Raw genomic sequence first — 13,722 nt, 5'->3', positions numbered from 1 at the left:
TCTAACCCAAGGTCCCTTCCTGTAGGAAGAATCTGATTCCTCAGGTTTCCCATGTTTCACAAAGGCCAGAATCTTTATGGCCATTGGATTACATTTTTTCTATTGTGCATTTCTTGGGAGGGGGCTTTCTTCCCCCATATGTCTCCCTTCTCCAATATAACCAGACATTTGAATATGAGTTTCTGATCTGTAGTTACACTGGCTAATACCTTCCCTATATCTGTCTTCTGCAGTTCCCAGGTCCAGACGTGAGGGCAATGGGGTTTGAACCAAAACCTAAAACTCAGGAAAAAACAGAGTGGGCCAGGAGTAGGAGGACTTGGGGACCAATGAAACCTTAACTTTAATGGGTTCATAGTCCAGGAACAAATCATTTGGAACTGTCCTCCTTGGCTTCTGCTCTCTTGGTCTGGATGTGGTGAATCCATGGTGTACTGCCAGCTACCTTCACAGCCACAAGAGTGGAGATAATCACCGTGCATGGTCATTTTCACGTTTGCTCCAGTACCCCCCTTGGCAACCTGCTTAATGCAAACAAATAGCTCTTGATTTGAAAGGGGAAACTGGAGATTAGTTGGGTTTCTTAGGTAGCATTTATGGAGAAGTGGAGGGCCTATATTGACTTGAGAAAGGAATGGTTAGAGAGTTCTTCTGACTGCTGTTCTCTCTGCCTGGGAAGCAGTGCGGAGGTCTTCCAAACATCATCTCATGGGGGGGAAATTCCTCCCACATGGGGTGCAGTGAGTACTAAGCAAAGCAAAGGAAGGAAATCTATTTACCCTTCACTGGACTCTAATGAGAGCTTTGTTAGTGTTTCCTTTTATGTTCTTTCTACCTGCCCAGACCTCTGGGCTCTATATACACAAAGAAGCTTTCAAACTATATCTAAAGTTTAGCTATTAAAGAAAAGGTTTGGGCTATGAAAGCCAGGCCATTGTTGAACCCCATTGTTAGAGGGAGGCCAAATCAGGAGGGAACTGGTTCCTGGAGGAGCTTTTTAAGGAGTTTCAGTCCATGTGGGGACCGTTTCTACTCACCTGGAAACGGCATCTAAATAAACCAGCAAGCACCTGCATCCTCCTGTGGCAGGCTAGATCTCCTCAGCCTGTTTTCCCAGAGCTCTCCAGGGCATTGGTCTCTCATTAGGACCCCTTCCTGAGTAAGGCTATCCATTTTGGATTTACTTGAGCACAAACCTGGCATCTGGCTAAGACATCTTGTTCTAGGCTGTCCAGTGAAGGTATAGCAAACCTTGGTCTGAACAACTCATAAAGTCTTGTGAATATCCTGATGAAGGATAGTGGCCAGCAGTCTGCAGCTGTTTCCAGAAGAATGATCTTTCCCTCTGGTGTTCTCTGTCCACTTGCGTGTTTGAGTTGTCCTCTTTTTCTTTAATTATTCATTTATTCATTTATCTTCTACTTTCTGTCATTGTACTGTGGACTCTCAGGCATCGCCAGGTCAGAGTATGTCCTCAGAATATCAGTGTGTCCTGCTGGCCTTTGACCATTTGTTGGGCAGTCGGGTCATGACTCTTGCTTCAAGGAAGTCATCTTTTGTAATGTTCTCAGCAGCAGTGGATAGCAATTTGTAGGTGAAGCTAAATAAATAGCCTCTGGAGGGCCGAGATTTTCTCTTTGCTTTTAATGTCCTTTCCCTAATGGTGAGAGACCCTCTTTCTCTATACCAGGGACATCCTCGGTAGTAAACGCATGATAATTGTATGCATATAAACGTTTTGCATTTTTCCAATTACATGGATCATTGGTTTAAAAGAGGAAAGAGCAGAACTTCCTCTTTTCCCCTTCTCTGGGACTGCTTAGAACAGGTGAGAATAGAGAGGGAATCCTCACCTCAGAGAACTATTTCCCTCTCCCTGTGTGGATTCTGCTTAGATGGCAGGGCACCCTGGAGGAGAAGACCAGGCATTCCCTCACTCCACCCAGGGACCACTCAGCCCCGGAGGAACAGAAGCAGCAGGTTTGTTTGTTTGTTTGTCTTACAGGGGGGATCTCTGGGCAGTCTGGCAGAGCCAAGAGGATTTGAATCCCAAATAAGAAGACATAAGACTTAATTTAGAGTGGGTCTCACACCAGAGAAGTTGACAGAAACACATAGAAAGGCAGAGAGAGAGAGAGAGAGAGAGAGAGAGAGAGAGAGAGAGAGAGGGGGGGGGCAGAGAGGGACAGAGACAGAGAGACAGAAAAACAGAGACAGACAGAGATAGAGAGATAGACAGAGAGAGACAGACAGACAGAGAAAGAGACAGACAGACAGAGAGAGACAGACAGAGACAGAGAGATCTAGGACTGGCCACCATGCATTCACGCACCTAAACAGAGGGATCCCAGTGGTGTCTCACAGAGATACTGAACACTTGATCAGTGACCAAGTCCAAATGTTCCTACGTGTCCAAACAGAAAACATCTTAACCACTCTCACCTCTGGAGTGACACAACAGGCAACTTCCTGTTTGTTTTCTTTGGAGTGGAGATATCAGACTCCTCTGAAGCATTAGACAGTGACAGTGTTTGATCGAAGCGGGTGCTGGGGACCTGGAACATCTCAGATTGTGCACTCAACCATCACACTCTTCCTTGATCTGGAGGACTGAGACCCCAGGAATCCCAAGGTCTGGTCTCTGGGGAGCTCGATGGGACCTCCAGAAATGTAGGGTATTCACTGGAGAAGACTTCTGGGACATGGGTTTAAGCCAATAGAAAGTCCTTATTAGCCAGCTGGCTACACCACCAGGTGTTTGGGATCCCAGTGTAGTACTGAGCCCTTCTCAAGGTGACCTTTCAAACACAAAAACCATATCCTGGGTTGACATATTTAAGTTAACAAGAACAGTTAGCCAGAAGCAGAACTATAGAAGCCAAAAGCAAGGTTAGTACGTTTAGAGACTTTCTCAGAAGTGTGGGTTTTGATGAATTACGCCTTTGTCTTCAGTTTTGCAGGGATGCTGTCCACAGGCTGAGTTGTATGGCACTTTTACCACGGAGTTAGCTGTGGACCTGTTATAGTGCTGAGACTCTTAACTTTCCAAAGGCTAAAAGATGTGTAACGTTTTTCATTGCCCTGACTGTGCGTGGAAGCTAGCCTTTTCTTTTTTTTTAATTTTAAACAACACTGATAAATCTCTGCATTGATGTCAATAGGGAAAACACCTGTGAAACTTCCGTCACACTGGGAACTGAGGAACCTTAGTTGGTAAAGCGTTTGCCATACAAGCATTGGAATCCAAGGCTGAGTCCCAGAACCCACATAAAAGTCTTGGAATGGTGGCCTGCACTTGTAATCTCAGAGCTGGGGAGGCAAATGTACGAGGGTCCCCAGGGCTCTCTGCTCAGACAGCCTAGCCAAACAGGTGAGCTCCCGGCTTAGAGCAGCACCTTAGTCCCATAAAGCAAAGTGGACAGCTCCTGCACACCTGAACCTACACTGTTACACATACAAACACACACACAAATGTACACACACACACACACATGAATGTACACACACACATACCCATGTGCTCACACACAAACATACACACACATACACACATATACATTAATATACATACACACCCATACATACACACAGACACATACACAAACACACACACACTCATACACACATACACACACATGCGCTCACACACAGGAGCTCGCTCACACACAAACATACACACACATATGCACGCACACATGTGCAAACACACACCGCACACACATGCGTCCACACACGGAAGCTCACACACCCACACAAACACACACAATTCTTTGGTACCAGATGCAATGGTATACAGCTATAAACCCAATGCACAGAAAAGCTGAGGCAGAAAAAACTCACAACTTCAAGGCCAGCTGAGTTGCATAGCAAGACCTTGTCTCAAAATACTAGATAAGACCAAAAGGAAAGAAAAAGAAAGCTTCTGAGACTGGAGTGTCTGAGAACTGCCAGTGTATCCCAACTGTTATACACCCGTCTATTTAGTGCATTTTATTTGACAGTTCTTTGTTCTAACTCATGGAAATCAGGGCAATGGGTGTGTTTCTGTCTTAACAGCAAGAGAGCTACTGTGTTCTCTGATGAACTGATGGAGGTTTGGGGGTCTTAATGAGTCTTCTGAGAGACTGGGTTGTACTGTCACTGACTTAAGAACTGATCAGCAACTCCCATTGCAAAATCTGACTTCTGCTGCCCCCAGCCTGTTGCATTCAGGCCATCTCATGGCCATCTGTATTTGAAGCTTGTGTTTTCTGCATGAAGCTACAGCCCTCTCCCTGTCCCCACCCTCTCTCATCCCTTTCTCTCTTCTCTCTGTGTCATTTTTATCATTCCTTTCTCTCTTTCTTGTTTCTCTGCATTCTTCACCCCATCTTCCTTTTGAATCATGATATTTTAAAGCAAATCTTTCTGGTTCCCTACAGTTTCACTACTAAGCACATTTTAAAAAACATATTATCTTATTTTCTGCATGCAAGTCAATGATTTAGCCATTAATCACATAAGGCTAAGGACACAGTCTTATTTTCTGCCCCCTGTGAAAGAACATGGAGTCCTGCCTGTCATGCGTCTTGGTAGCATAAAAGCTTTTCTGAGAATGCTCCGATGCAGGCAGTCCTGACAACATGACTGCACCTCCCACTTTTTACCCTTTCTATTTTTGTCTTCCGCGCCCTCGGCTCCAGCTCTCTGCTGTTCTCAAACCATTATTGTCTTCTGGAAGCAACCCTCACAGCTGTGGCCTTTGTTGACAAATTCTTTCATCTCCTCTGGGCCTTAAATTATTTTCTCTTGCTCTGAAGTGAAAAGCCACCGGATCTTTCCAGAGACTGTTTTAGGGTCACAATTTGGTTTCTCCAAACTCTGAATGATTCAGGCCTTTCCCATCCTTGATTGACATCTCCCCTCAGAGGCCAGTAACTCATTCTTGAGACTCTCTACTTGCTCTATTGTAACTCACAGTTGAGGATTTGCTTTGTCCCATGTGATTTTCATGATTTTGGATGGTTGGTTTTAAATTGAAAAACTTGACTGTGGTGCATCTTAAATTCTTTGAGGATTATTCTCTAATAAAATCTTGTGAGGGGAAGGGGTTAAAAAAACCTTGCTACAGATATATGAAGTTGATTTTCTGTCTTGTCATAATAATACATTTTTAGTTGCTATAGTGTCTCTCTTCTTGATCTTTCTGTTGGATCATTTTACCTGGGACCCAGATGCTCTGTGCTACTTTTGCTTCAAGCACGTGGGATAGGTCCCTTAGGGCTTTATGGCAACAGGTGTGAAATCCCAACTCTTTGAGAGGCTGAGGCAGGAGAATCACAAGTCTGAGGCAACAGAGCAAGTTCAAGGCCAGCCTGATCAACTTACTGAGACCCAGACTCAAAGTAGAGGTAAAAAGAAGGTTAGCGCTGCAGCTTATGAGAGAGCAGTTTGGCTATAGCCAAAGGTGGTCTAGATCCTCTGGTCTGACCTTCTTTTCCCAGCATCCTCTTCTGCTCCTCGCTCCTCCACAGCATTTACATAACCCAGTTTAACAACCTGCTACCTTCCTTCCTGTTTTGGCGCCCATCATTCCTTCTTTATTCCCTGTAGTAATAAGGGCACTTCCATTGCACTTGCCTGAGAGTCTTGAACTGAGCTTGGGTTTCCTGCCATCTGGGTCTGGCTGGTTTGCAACTTCTCTTTGATGTTGCAATGCTTTTTCATTGAACTGGAGTGTGGGACTTCTGTAGCTTACTGGCTTATTTTCTTTCTCCTAAGACATGCCCATTTTTTTCCTTGAGCTCATTTTGCTGTTTTGTGCTGTTAATTTTTAATTGCTTCAGACTTGGGTGTTGGGGGTGGGGCAAGGCTGAGATTTGGCTTGAGTTTGGCTCTATTTGTATCCTTCATATTTCCCAAAAGCCCCACATGCTCGCTCTCTCTCTCTCTCTCTCTCTCTCTCTCTCTCTCTCTCTCTCTCTCTCTGTGTGTGTGTGTGTGTGTGTGTGTGTATGTGTGTGTGTCCTTCCTCCCTCCTTCTCTCCATCCCTCCTTCCTTCCTTTCCTCCCACCCTCCCTCCTCCTCTCCTTCTATCCCGCCCTTCCACCCCTCCACCCTCCCTCCCTGACAAGCCATTCTTGCAAGGCCATTGCTGCTGTGTGCAAAGGATGTCTCGGTAGGAGATGCTCAGGAACCCAGCCCTGCACAGTCATGAGCCTGGCCATCTGGAAGTTGCCTCTTACTCAATGAAATGGAGTAAACATTGTCCATTATGAAATCCATCACGCAGGCTGCCAGGGACGAATGGGATCCCACCCAAAGCCAATCATTGCTCTGACAGGGAAGTTGGCTAGTGCTGCCTGAGACTACTCCAGCCTCCCCCGTCCCTGATGTCACAATTCAGAGGCTGCTGCCTGCCTGGGAGGTTGTAGAAAGAGCTGCAGGTTTTCTTTGTGTGTCCTACAGAGCTCCCTGAGCCAGGTCCCTGTTGGACGGCAGTTATGAAAAAATACCTCCTCCCCGTCCTGGTGCTCTGCCTGGGTTACTACTATTCTACAAATGAAGAGTTCAGACCAGGTGAGTACCACTGTGTTCCTCACTAGAGGAACAGGCTTAAAACACAAGGGTTTCTAAAGATCTAGCTGTGTTCTTGATCCCTACACCACTGAGAAAGAGGAACCCCGAATGTGAGTCTGTAAACCCTGGATCCTCCAGCCACAGGCTGCAGGCAGGAGGGGACTGGGAGGGGTGAACCATACAGCCAAGGAGGCTATGCTTTGCTTGGCCTGCAGCATGGAAAGCAATGTCAGATCTACAGAAGTGAAGGTAGTACCCAGACACATCGCTCAGTCAGATAGCTGTGATCTATGGAGACACTGATAGCCGAGAAGCCAAAATAAAAAACAGAAAGGGCTATGAAGTTGATGACTAAGTAGAGGCTCTGTGGACACATTTTTGTGATACTTTTTAAAATTCCCTTTAGTGTTAGCAAAATTAGATTATGCCAAAAGGGTTGAACTTGGGTAGTTTCGCCAAACTCTGACCTCTCTGGCCTTGTCTCTGTGATCTCTGCACATGGAGATGTTTTAGGAATGAAGGCAAGAAGGCTCGGCTCTGGACATCCAGGCCAAACCTGTGTTTGAGAGCCTGTTTATGAATAACCTTAAGTGTTGCTTCAGTGTTTTACGGCATGAGGCAAAATGATCTGGGCTCACAGCCTTTGAGTATGGAAAGTGAGACAAGGCTTTGGGGACACTCATTGCTTCTGTGCTTTCCCAGAAATGCTCCAGGGGAAGAAAGTGATTGTCACTGGGGCCAGCAAAGGGATCGGAAGAGAAATGGCATATCATCTGTCAAAAATGGGAGCCCATGTGGTATTGACTGCAAGGTCGGAGGAAGGGCTCCAGAAGGTGAGCATTCTGTAGCCACAGATAAGCCTGCCTTCTTGTGTCCAGCTTATAGTCTCACACTTATGTACAAAGGCTTCCCCCATACACACACACACACACACACACACACACACACACACACACACACTCAGTGTTGTTAGCCAGAGTTCTTTGATTATGTATGTTCACAATTGTACCTGTTCATACACATTGCCCATGGACAGATACATGTATCCAGAAACTGGGATTCCTTTACCTGCTCATGCGTTTATGTTGTCATGCCCCACAGACTCACAAATTTGAGAGCCCTAGGTCATAACAGCACTCACAAACTCAGATCTACCTGCACAGAAACATGCACCCACACCCACAATGCACTTGGAAACATTTGTTCATAAACCCTGCAGAGATAAATAATGGATGTAAACTCTAACCCAATGATGACATCCAATTAATATATTTCAGAGCACAATGATCATCTAAGGATATTTATGAGGTGGGGGGAATTCCTCTGTGTAGTTTTGTCTGTCCTGGAACTCACTCTGTAGACCAACTTGGCCTTGAGGGTCAACGATCTGCCTGCCTCTGCCTTCTGAGTACTTGGATCAAAGGTGTGTGCCACCACCACCTGGCATCATCTAAGAATATCACACACACACACACACACACACACACACACACACACACACACACACACACGGGGTGGGGGGAGGGAGAGACTGGTTTCAATCTAAACAGCTCTGGAACAAACTTTCATTTAAACCCCAGTTACTCTGTACACTGCACATGAAAACCTATGACCAAGATGGCCACCGTCTCTGCTATGCCTCTGCAGGTGGTGTCTCGCTGCCTTGAACTCGGAGCAGCCTCTGCTCACTATATTGCCGGCACTATGGAAGACATGGCTTTTGCAGAGCGATTTGTTGTTGAGGCAGGAAAGCTCTTGGGTAAGGCTCCCCCTCTCTTTTCCTTCTCTGGGTTTAGAGCTTTCAGGAGGGAAAGGGGACAGGATTGAGTCCAAGCGGTCTTCCTCAGACAATCCATCTCTCCGCAGGTGGACTGGACATGCTCATTCTCAATCACATCACACAGACCACTATGTCTCTCTTCCACGATGATATCCACTCTGTGCGAAGAAGCATGGAGGTCAACTTCCTCAGCTATGTGGTCCTGAGCACAGCAGCCTTGCCCATGCTGAAACAGAGCAATGGCAGCATTGCCATCATCTCCTCCATGGCTGGTGAGTGGGACAGGGGTCAGGGTAGAAGTCGAGAACAGAATAATGCCAGGCTCTGGGCTGGGCACAAGTTTGTGTTAGGTTTCCATACAGGGAAGTCACACTGCATGGACCTAAAATGCTCATGGTGATAAGATACAGAAGCCAGTAATACACAGGCAGGTTCACTCATGAGCGACTTGGGGTGTACACCCGGTGAGGGAAGGACATGCATGTTGAAGAAAAGAGGCACTGTGAGGAACTAATGGCCCCCAAAAAGTCAGGCTTGGTCAAAGCAGGACTACAAAATCCCTGAAGGGAACAGACAAAAAGCAACAGCCCAGGATGCCCGTGGGAAACCTGGTGTGTGAGCCATGCCTGGGAAAGGAGAGGGATAGGAAAAGCTGCTAAGGCATAGCCAGTTCCAGTCTTTTCACAGGAGCGACATGGTCACAATGGACAGAAAAGACTTTGCTTCTATCACAACCAAGAGCCACAGGGTCAGTGGATTCGAAAGCAGAAATAAGAATCGAATGCCTTAAGGACATACAGTAGGATGGTTGACTGGGGAAAAGGAACTAAATAATAACAATGGACAGGGAAATTGCTCTAGGGCAGTGGTTCTCAACCTTCCCAACTCTGTGACTCTTTAATACAGTTCCTCATGTTGTGGTGACCCCAACCATAACAGTATTTCATTGCTACTTCATAACTATGTATTAGCTCCTGATACGAATCGTAATGTGAATATCTGCTATGCAGGTTACCCGATATTCTACCCCTGTGAAAGGATCATCCGGCCCCCCAAAGGGGTCGAGACCCACAGGCTGAGAACCACTGCTCAAGGGTATGGCACAGCACTAGACCCATTGCCTAGCCAATATCCACCCTGGTGTTAATCCCCAGTACTGTGTGGGAGAGGGGACAGGGACAGCAATATATACTGAGGGCATTCTTCTAAATATCAATTTGTAGCATTAAAAGTGAAATTCAGACTGAGCTTAGTGATACATGACCTTTTAATTCCACCACTTGGAAGGCAGAGGTGAGCACAAGAGCATGCTGGTTTATATAACAAGTTTCAGGTCAGTCTGATCTATATAGTAAGAACCAGTCTCAAAAACAAACAAAACATAACAAAAAAAAAATAAAATTGAAGCAACCAACTAGGTAGAAATATGAGCAAAGAAACTCTCTCAGGGATAGAGTTCTGTAGCACAGAGGGAGGTAGTGCGTCCCCTCCCCTCCCCCATGTTCTACATGCTGGCACCACCCAAAGACACCACCAAGGCTCTCCAGAGAAGTCCTACACATTAGCTGATTAGCAAAGATGTGGTTGGAAAGTCAGAGCACAGGAATATAAATCAGCCTTACAAACTTAGTTCTTGGGGTATAAAAATAGCAATCATAAATGACCTCTGAACTGTTAAATACTTCACAAATGTCAGTTCTCCTTGAAATGAATACGGCCATAGATGTGCTAAAGTGTTCTCCCTTCTGGTGCAGGAAAGGCCTCTGTGGTGACTGGATAAAGGGACAGTGTGTCTGTGCCACCGGCCAGCAGGGTGATTGATATTCACCCCTGTGCTTCCAGGCAGCACAGGCACTGGCCCCTCCTCAGCCTCAGACGTGCTGAGCTGAAAGCCAAAGAGAGCTTCCAGATGCATACTGAGTGGGAGGGTGCTGGGCACATCCCCAGTGAATCCCCTGCATTGGCCAAAACCTGTACACCGGTCACAGTGTGGGTGGTTTTAATGACTTCTGATGAACCAAGACATGCAGTCCAATCAAAAGCTCCTTCACCTTTGCCTAGAGAATTTAACTTTTATAATGTGCATGATCTAAATGTGCTTAGAGGGAGCAAGGCTTACCATAGTCCCTAAGGATCTGATGGGATTCTGATAGCCTATGTTCCTATACATTTTGGGGACCTATGGAATGACACTAAATTGTATAGGGTCTGGGAGGCAGAAATTGAGTTGTGTGGCTCTCCCTGTATCTGTCATGTGTGTAGCCTAGAGTTCAGCCCTTTTGCTTTCAGGCACAACTTTTTTATATATTTTTCTATTTGTGCACGTGTGTAGCATTTATGTATGTGGTTGTGAATATGGTTTACCAGAGGCTAACACCATGTGCCTTCTCCAATCGTTCTCTGCCTTAGTTGATTTTGGAGACAGGGTCTCTTGTCAGATCCTGGAGTCCACTAACTTGGCTACACTGGCTGGCCAACATGCCTCAGAGATCCTCCTGTCTCTTCCTATCCTATTCAATGTATTCCTGGCTTTTTGTTTTAATGTAGTAGGCCTGAAATCAAGTACATGCTTGAATGGCACATACTTTTATGACTGAGTCATCTCCCCAACCCTGCTGTCTTCTTTTCAGCAATCAGGAAGTACATCCATTAGTCTTTACTTTTAAAAATATGAATCTCACAAACATGGGACACTAAATAGCAAACTGTCCCTAAGGTCAGAAAAAACATACTGAGTTAGAGTTGTGATCACTTACAATGCATTGGACTTTTTTGCTGGGTTACAACATGGAGCAATTCTTTATTTGCATTTCTGGGTTTCACACTTCACAGAGGGTTTATACTCTGTCTTCCTCAAGCTTGGCCACCTCCTTAGCTCTCTCAGGGATGATACCAATGCTTGTGCCACAACCCAGCGCCTTTCCTGGCCCTATGGAACAAGTTCTTGTCTTTCACATAGTTAGCTTCTATAATTAAAACTAAATTATCATGCCTTAAGCAAATCTAAATTCATTTTCTCCTATGACCAACCTAGAGTAGGCAGCCAAGGCTGATAGGAGAGCCATACCCTATGAAGCTGTCTGAAAACCAACTGTGTTAGGACCACCAGTCCTACAGTGCTATATTTGTCTGTCTATCCAAGAAGGCTTGATGTGATAACTGAATTCTAGCTATAGAAAATGAAGGACAAACCCTGAAACCTGTAGCCTTCAGCCATAGTGGGCAACAGATGGGATCTAGTCTATATTCAAAACTAATTATCAGTGGTCCTCCTTCAATAAAAGAGCACAAATGTTGCTGAATTACTCCTTTCTATGCCATCCATGCCAAACAACATGTAAGAGCAGAAAATGATCCAAGCATGTCTGTAAATCCTAGCACTCAGGACACTGAGGCAGGAGGATTGCCATGAGCTCCAGGACATTCTGGGTTATAAATGGAGACTTTATCTCAAAAAACAAGAAAGAAAGAAAGAAAGAAAGAAAGAAAGAAAGAAAGAAAGAAAGAAAGAAAGAAAGAAAGAAAGAAAGAGAGAGAGAAAGAGAGAGAGGAAGGAAGGAAGGAAGGAAGGAAGGAAGGAAAGAAGGAAGGAAGAAAATTAAAAGAAAAAGAAAAAAGAAAAGAAGAAAGAGGGGGGAAAGGCCCAGTTGGTATTTCTAAAACAAGATGCTAGTGCTTGAATTTTACTTTTAATAAACAAAATCACTGGATTTAAAGAAAATATCTGAGAAAAAGCCCATCAGCCCTTAGTTAAAATGGGTCTTCTATGTTTCATTTTAAATGGTTTCTTAGGGTTTTATTGCTGTGAACAGACACCATGACCAAGGCAACTTTTATGAGGACAACATTTCATTGGGGCTGGCTTAAAGGTCCAGAGGTTCAGTCCATCATCATCAAGGCAGGAGCATGGCAGCATTCAGGCAGGCATGGTGCAGGAGGAGCTGAGAGTTCTAATTCTACATCTTCATCTGAAGGCTTCTGGCAGAATACTGGCTTCCAGGCAGCTAGGATGAGGGTATTAAAGCCCATGCCCACAGTGACACACCTACTCCAAGAGGGCCAATACTCCTTCCAATAGTGACACTCCCTTGGCTGAGCATATACCATCACAGGCAGTAGAGCTGATTCTACTTTTGAGTCCTCCAGTTCTATGGGCTCCATAACCACGACCTGTTGTGTTGGTCACATGCATGGTATAGGAACTGAGTACCTATGCAGTTTTCCCAACCCTCCTCAATGTGCGGTCCCCTCCAAGGAGTCAGTGACGAGCCTACCCTCCCTCCTCCTCCCTAACTCCATCTACTCCCATGTCACAGGAAGTCTTTTCAACCAGCACCAGAGAAATTTAAACAAATCCTCTGTCTTAACTGCATTGTGAGAGGTCACCCTCAGAAGCTGTGTGAGTGTGTCTGTTTGTCTGTCTGTCTGTCTCCCCACCTCCCTAAAATCCCAATAATCCTAACCATAGAACAAAGGACACATACCTGGGTAGATGGAAGTTCTTCCTTATCAAGGAAACTATTCATGGTAATAAAGGACTGGGTTTCCTAGATCAAAAGGAAAATACACTGAAAGAACACAGAACCTTGTCAATAGCCTCTAAACACTCAGACCTCTCTCTCTTTCAAAGACCCCTAACTGTTAATTTTTAAAAGACCAACTTTTAAAAGATCCTCTAGATGGATGGATGGATGGATGGATGGGTGGGTGGATGGATGGATGGATGGATGGATGGATGGATGGATGGATAGACAAATCTAATTTTCCATCCTATCCGAATGCATTTGTTCTCTGGCTTACTCAACCATCTACAGAGATTTCAGCAGTGATTATGCGGTTGTACAATACTTCAGGCACACTGTCAAGGTTAAATATTCCCTAAGCTGGTAGGACATTAGTGAGAATGAAATCACTTGTTGGACTGTAACCTTCATGTCAGCTGAGGGCTGCCTGTGTGGTCTAAACTGAACTTAAGCATTTAACATTATAAAGAGGGAGGGGAAAAAAACAGGTTTCTCAACTGCACAGATCAACTAGCAGGATTCAGAATCTCCGTAACGTTTGGCATAAAGACAGGGATGTACAGATGTTAATCTCCTTCAGCTCTGGTATTACGGCTTTCAGGTGGAAGTCCGAAGATAGATGTGAAAGGGCCCAGGGTAGGAACCCATCTTTACCCCTCATCCAACCTGTTCTGATCGCACTAAGAAAATGTTCCCATTTACCCTTCAATCCAATTAACCCAGAAGTAATTCATTTATGGGGTGTTCTGGAATTGGAGTGTTGTGAAGGCTAGAAACATAAAAAGTGAGGTACATGTGTAGCTATGACATCTACGGGGGCTGAAGAATGCCAAGGGGGTGAGCGTGAGCCTCGCCAGGAA

At 45.2% G+C, this 13,722-nt stretch overlaps 2 protein-coding genes and 1 long non-coding RNA gene across 18 annotated transcripts in view; 1 reads left to right on the top strand and 2 right to left on the bottom strand.

Moving 5' to 3' along the window:
* The window catches only part of LOC148001893 (uncharacterized), a 29,409-nt gene extending 23,689 nt beyond the window's left edge, over positions 1-5,720 (bottom strand). The window contains exon 1 of one of the 2 annotated variants that reach the window (XR_015636314.1): positions 5,620-5,720. This is a non-coding gene — a long non-coding RNA (uncharacterized LOC148001893). Of the gene's footprint in view, positions 1-1,037; positions 1,355-5,619 lie in introns of those variants that run through there. The other variant, XR_015636313.1, reaches the window with a different exon arrangement.
* Hsd11b1 (hydroxysteroid 11-beta dehydrogenase 1) overlaps positions 1-13,722 on the top strand; it is a 70,191-nt gene that overhangs the window by 17,787 nt on the left and 38,682 nt on the right. For 7 of the 9 annotated variants that reach the window (XM_087580055.1, NM_001429465.1, NM_001429463.1 and 4 more), the window contains 4 exons: positions 6,449-6,559; positions 7,262-7,392; positions 8,207-8,318; positions 8,426-8,611. In XM_087580055.1, coding sequence (XP_087436181.1) covers positions 6,484-6,559; positions 7,262-7,392; positions 8,207-8,318; positions 8,426-8,611 — 505 coding nt within the window. In that variant the 5' untranslated portion in view covers positions 6,449-6,483. Of the gene's footprint in view, positions 1-6,144; positions 6,560-7,261; positions 7,393-8,206; positions 8,319-8,425; positions 8,612-13,722 lie in introns of those variants that run through there. The other 2 variants (NM_017080.2, NM_001429464.1) reach the window with 2 other exon arrangements.
* Positions 9,592-13,722, bottom strand: part of LOC148001892 (uncharacterized) — a 53,193-nt gene continuing 49,062 nt past the window's right edge. For 5 of the 7 annotated variants that reach the window (XR_015636306.1, XR_015636308.1, XR_015636310.1 and 2 more), the window contains 2 exons: positions 12,824-12,886; positions 9,592-12,509 (listed from right to left, as the gene is read on the bottom strand). Coding sequence is in view for 2 of the 7 variants with exons in the window: in XM_087582016.1 (XP_087438142.1) it covers positions 12,862-12,886 (25 nt within the window). In the remaining 5 variants the exon portion in view is untranslated. The remainder of the gene's footprint in view (positions 12,510-12,823; positions 12,887-13,722) is intronic. The other 2 variants (XR_015636312.1, XM_087582017.1) reach the window with 2 other exon arrangements.

The sequence above is a fragment of the Rattus norvegicus genome, chromosome 13 (assembly GCF_021556685.1).
Source record: "Rattus norvegicus strain SHRSP/BbbUtx chromosome 13, alternate assembly SHRSP_T2T, whole genome shotgun sequence".
Lineage (NCBI taxonomy): Eukaryota > Metazoa > Chordata > Mammalia > Rodentia > Muridae > Rattus > Rattus norvegicus.
The sequence above is the reverse complement of the archived record's forward strand: the minus strand, read 5'-3'. Positions and strand labels throughout refer to the sequence as shown.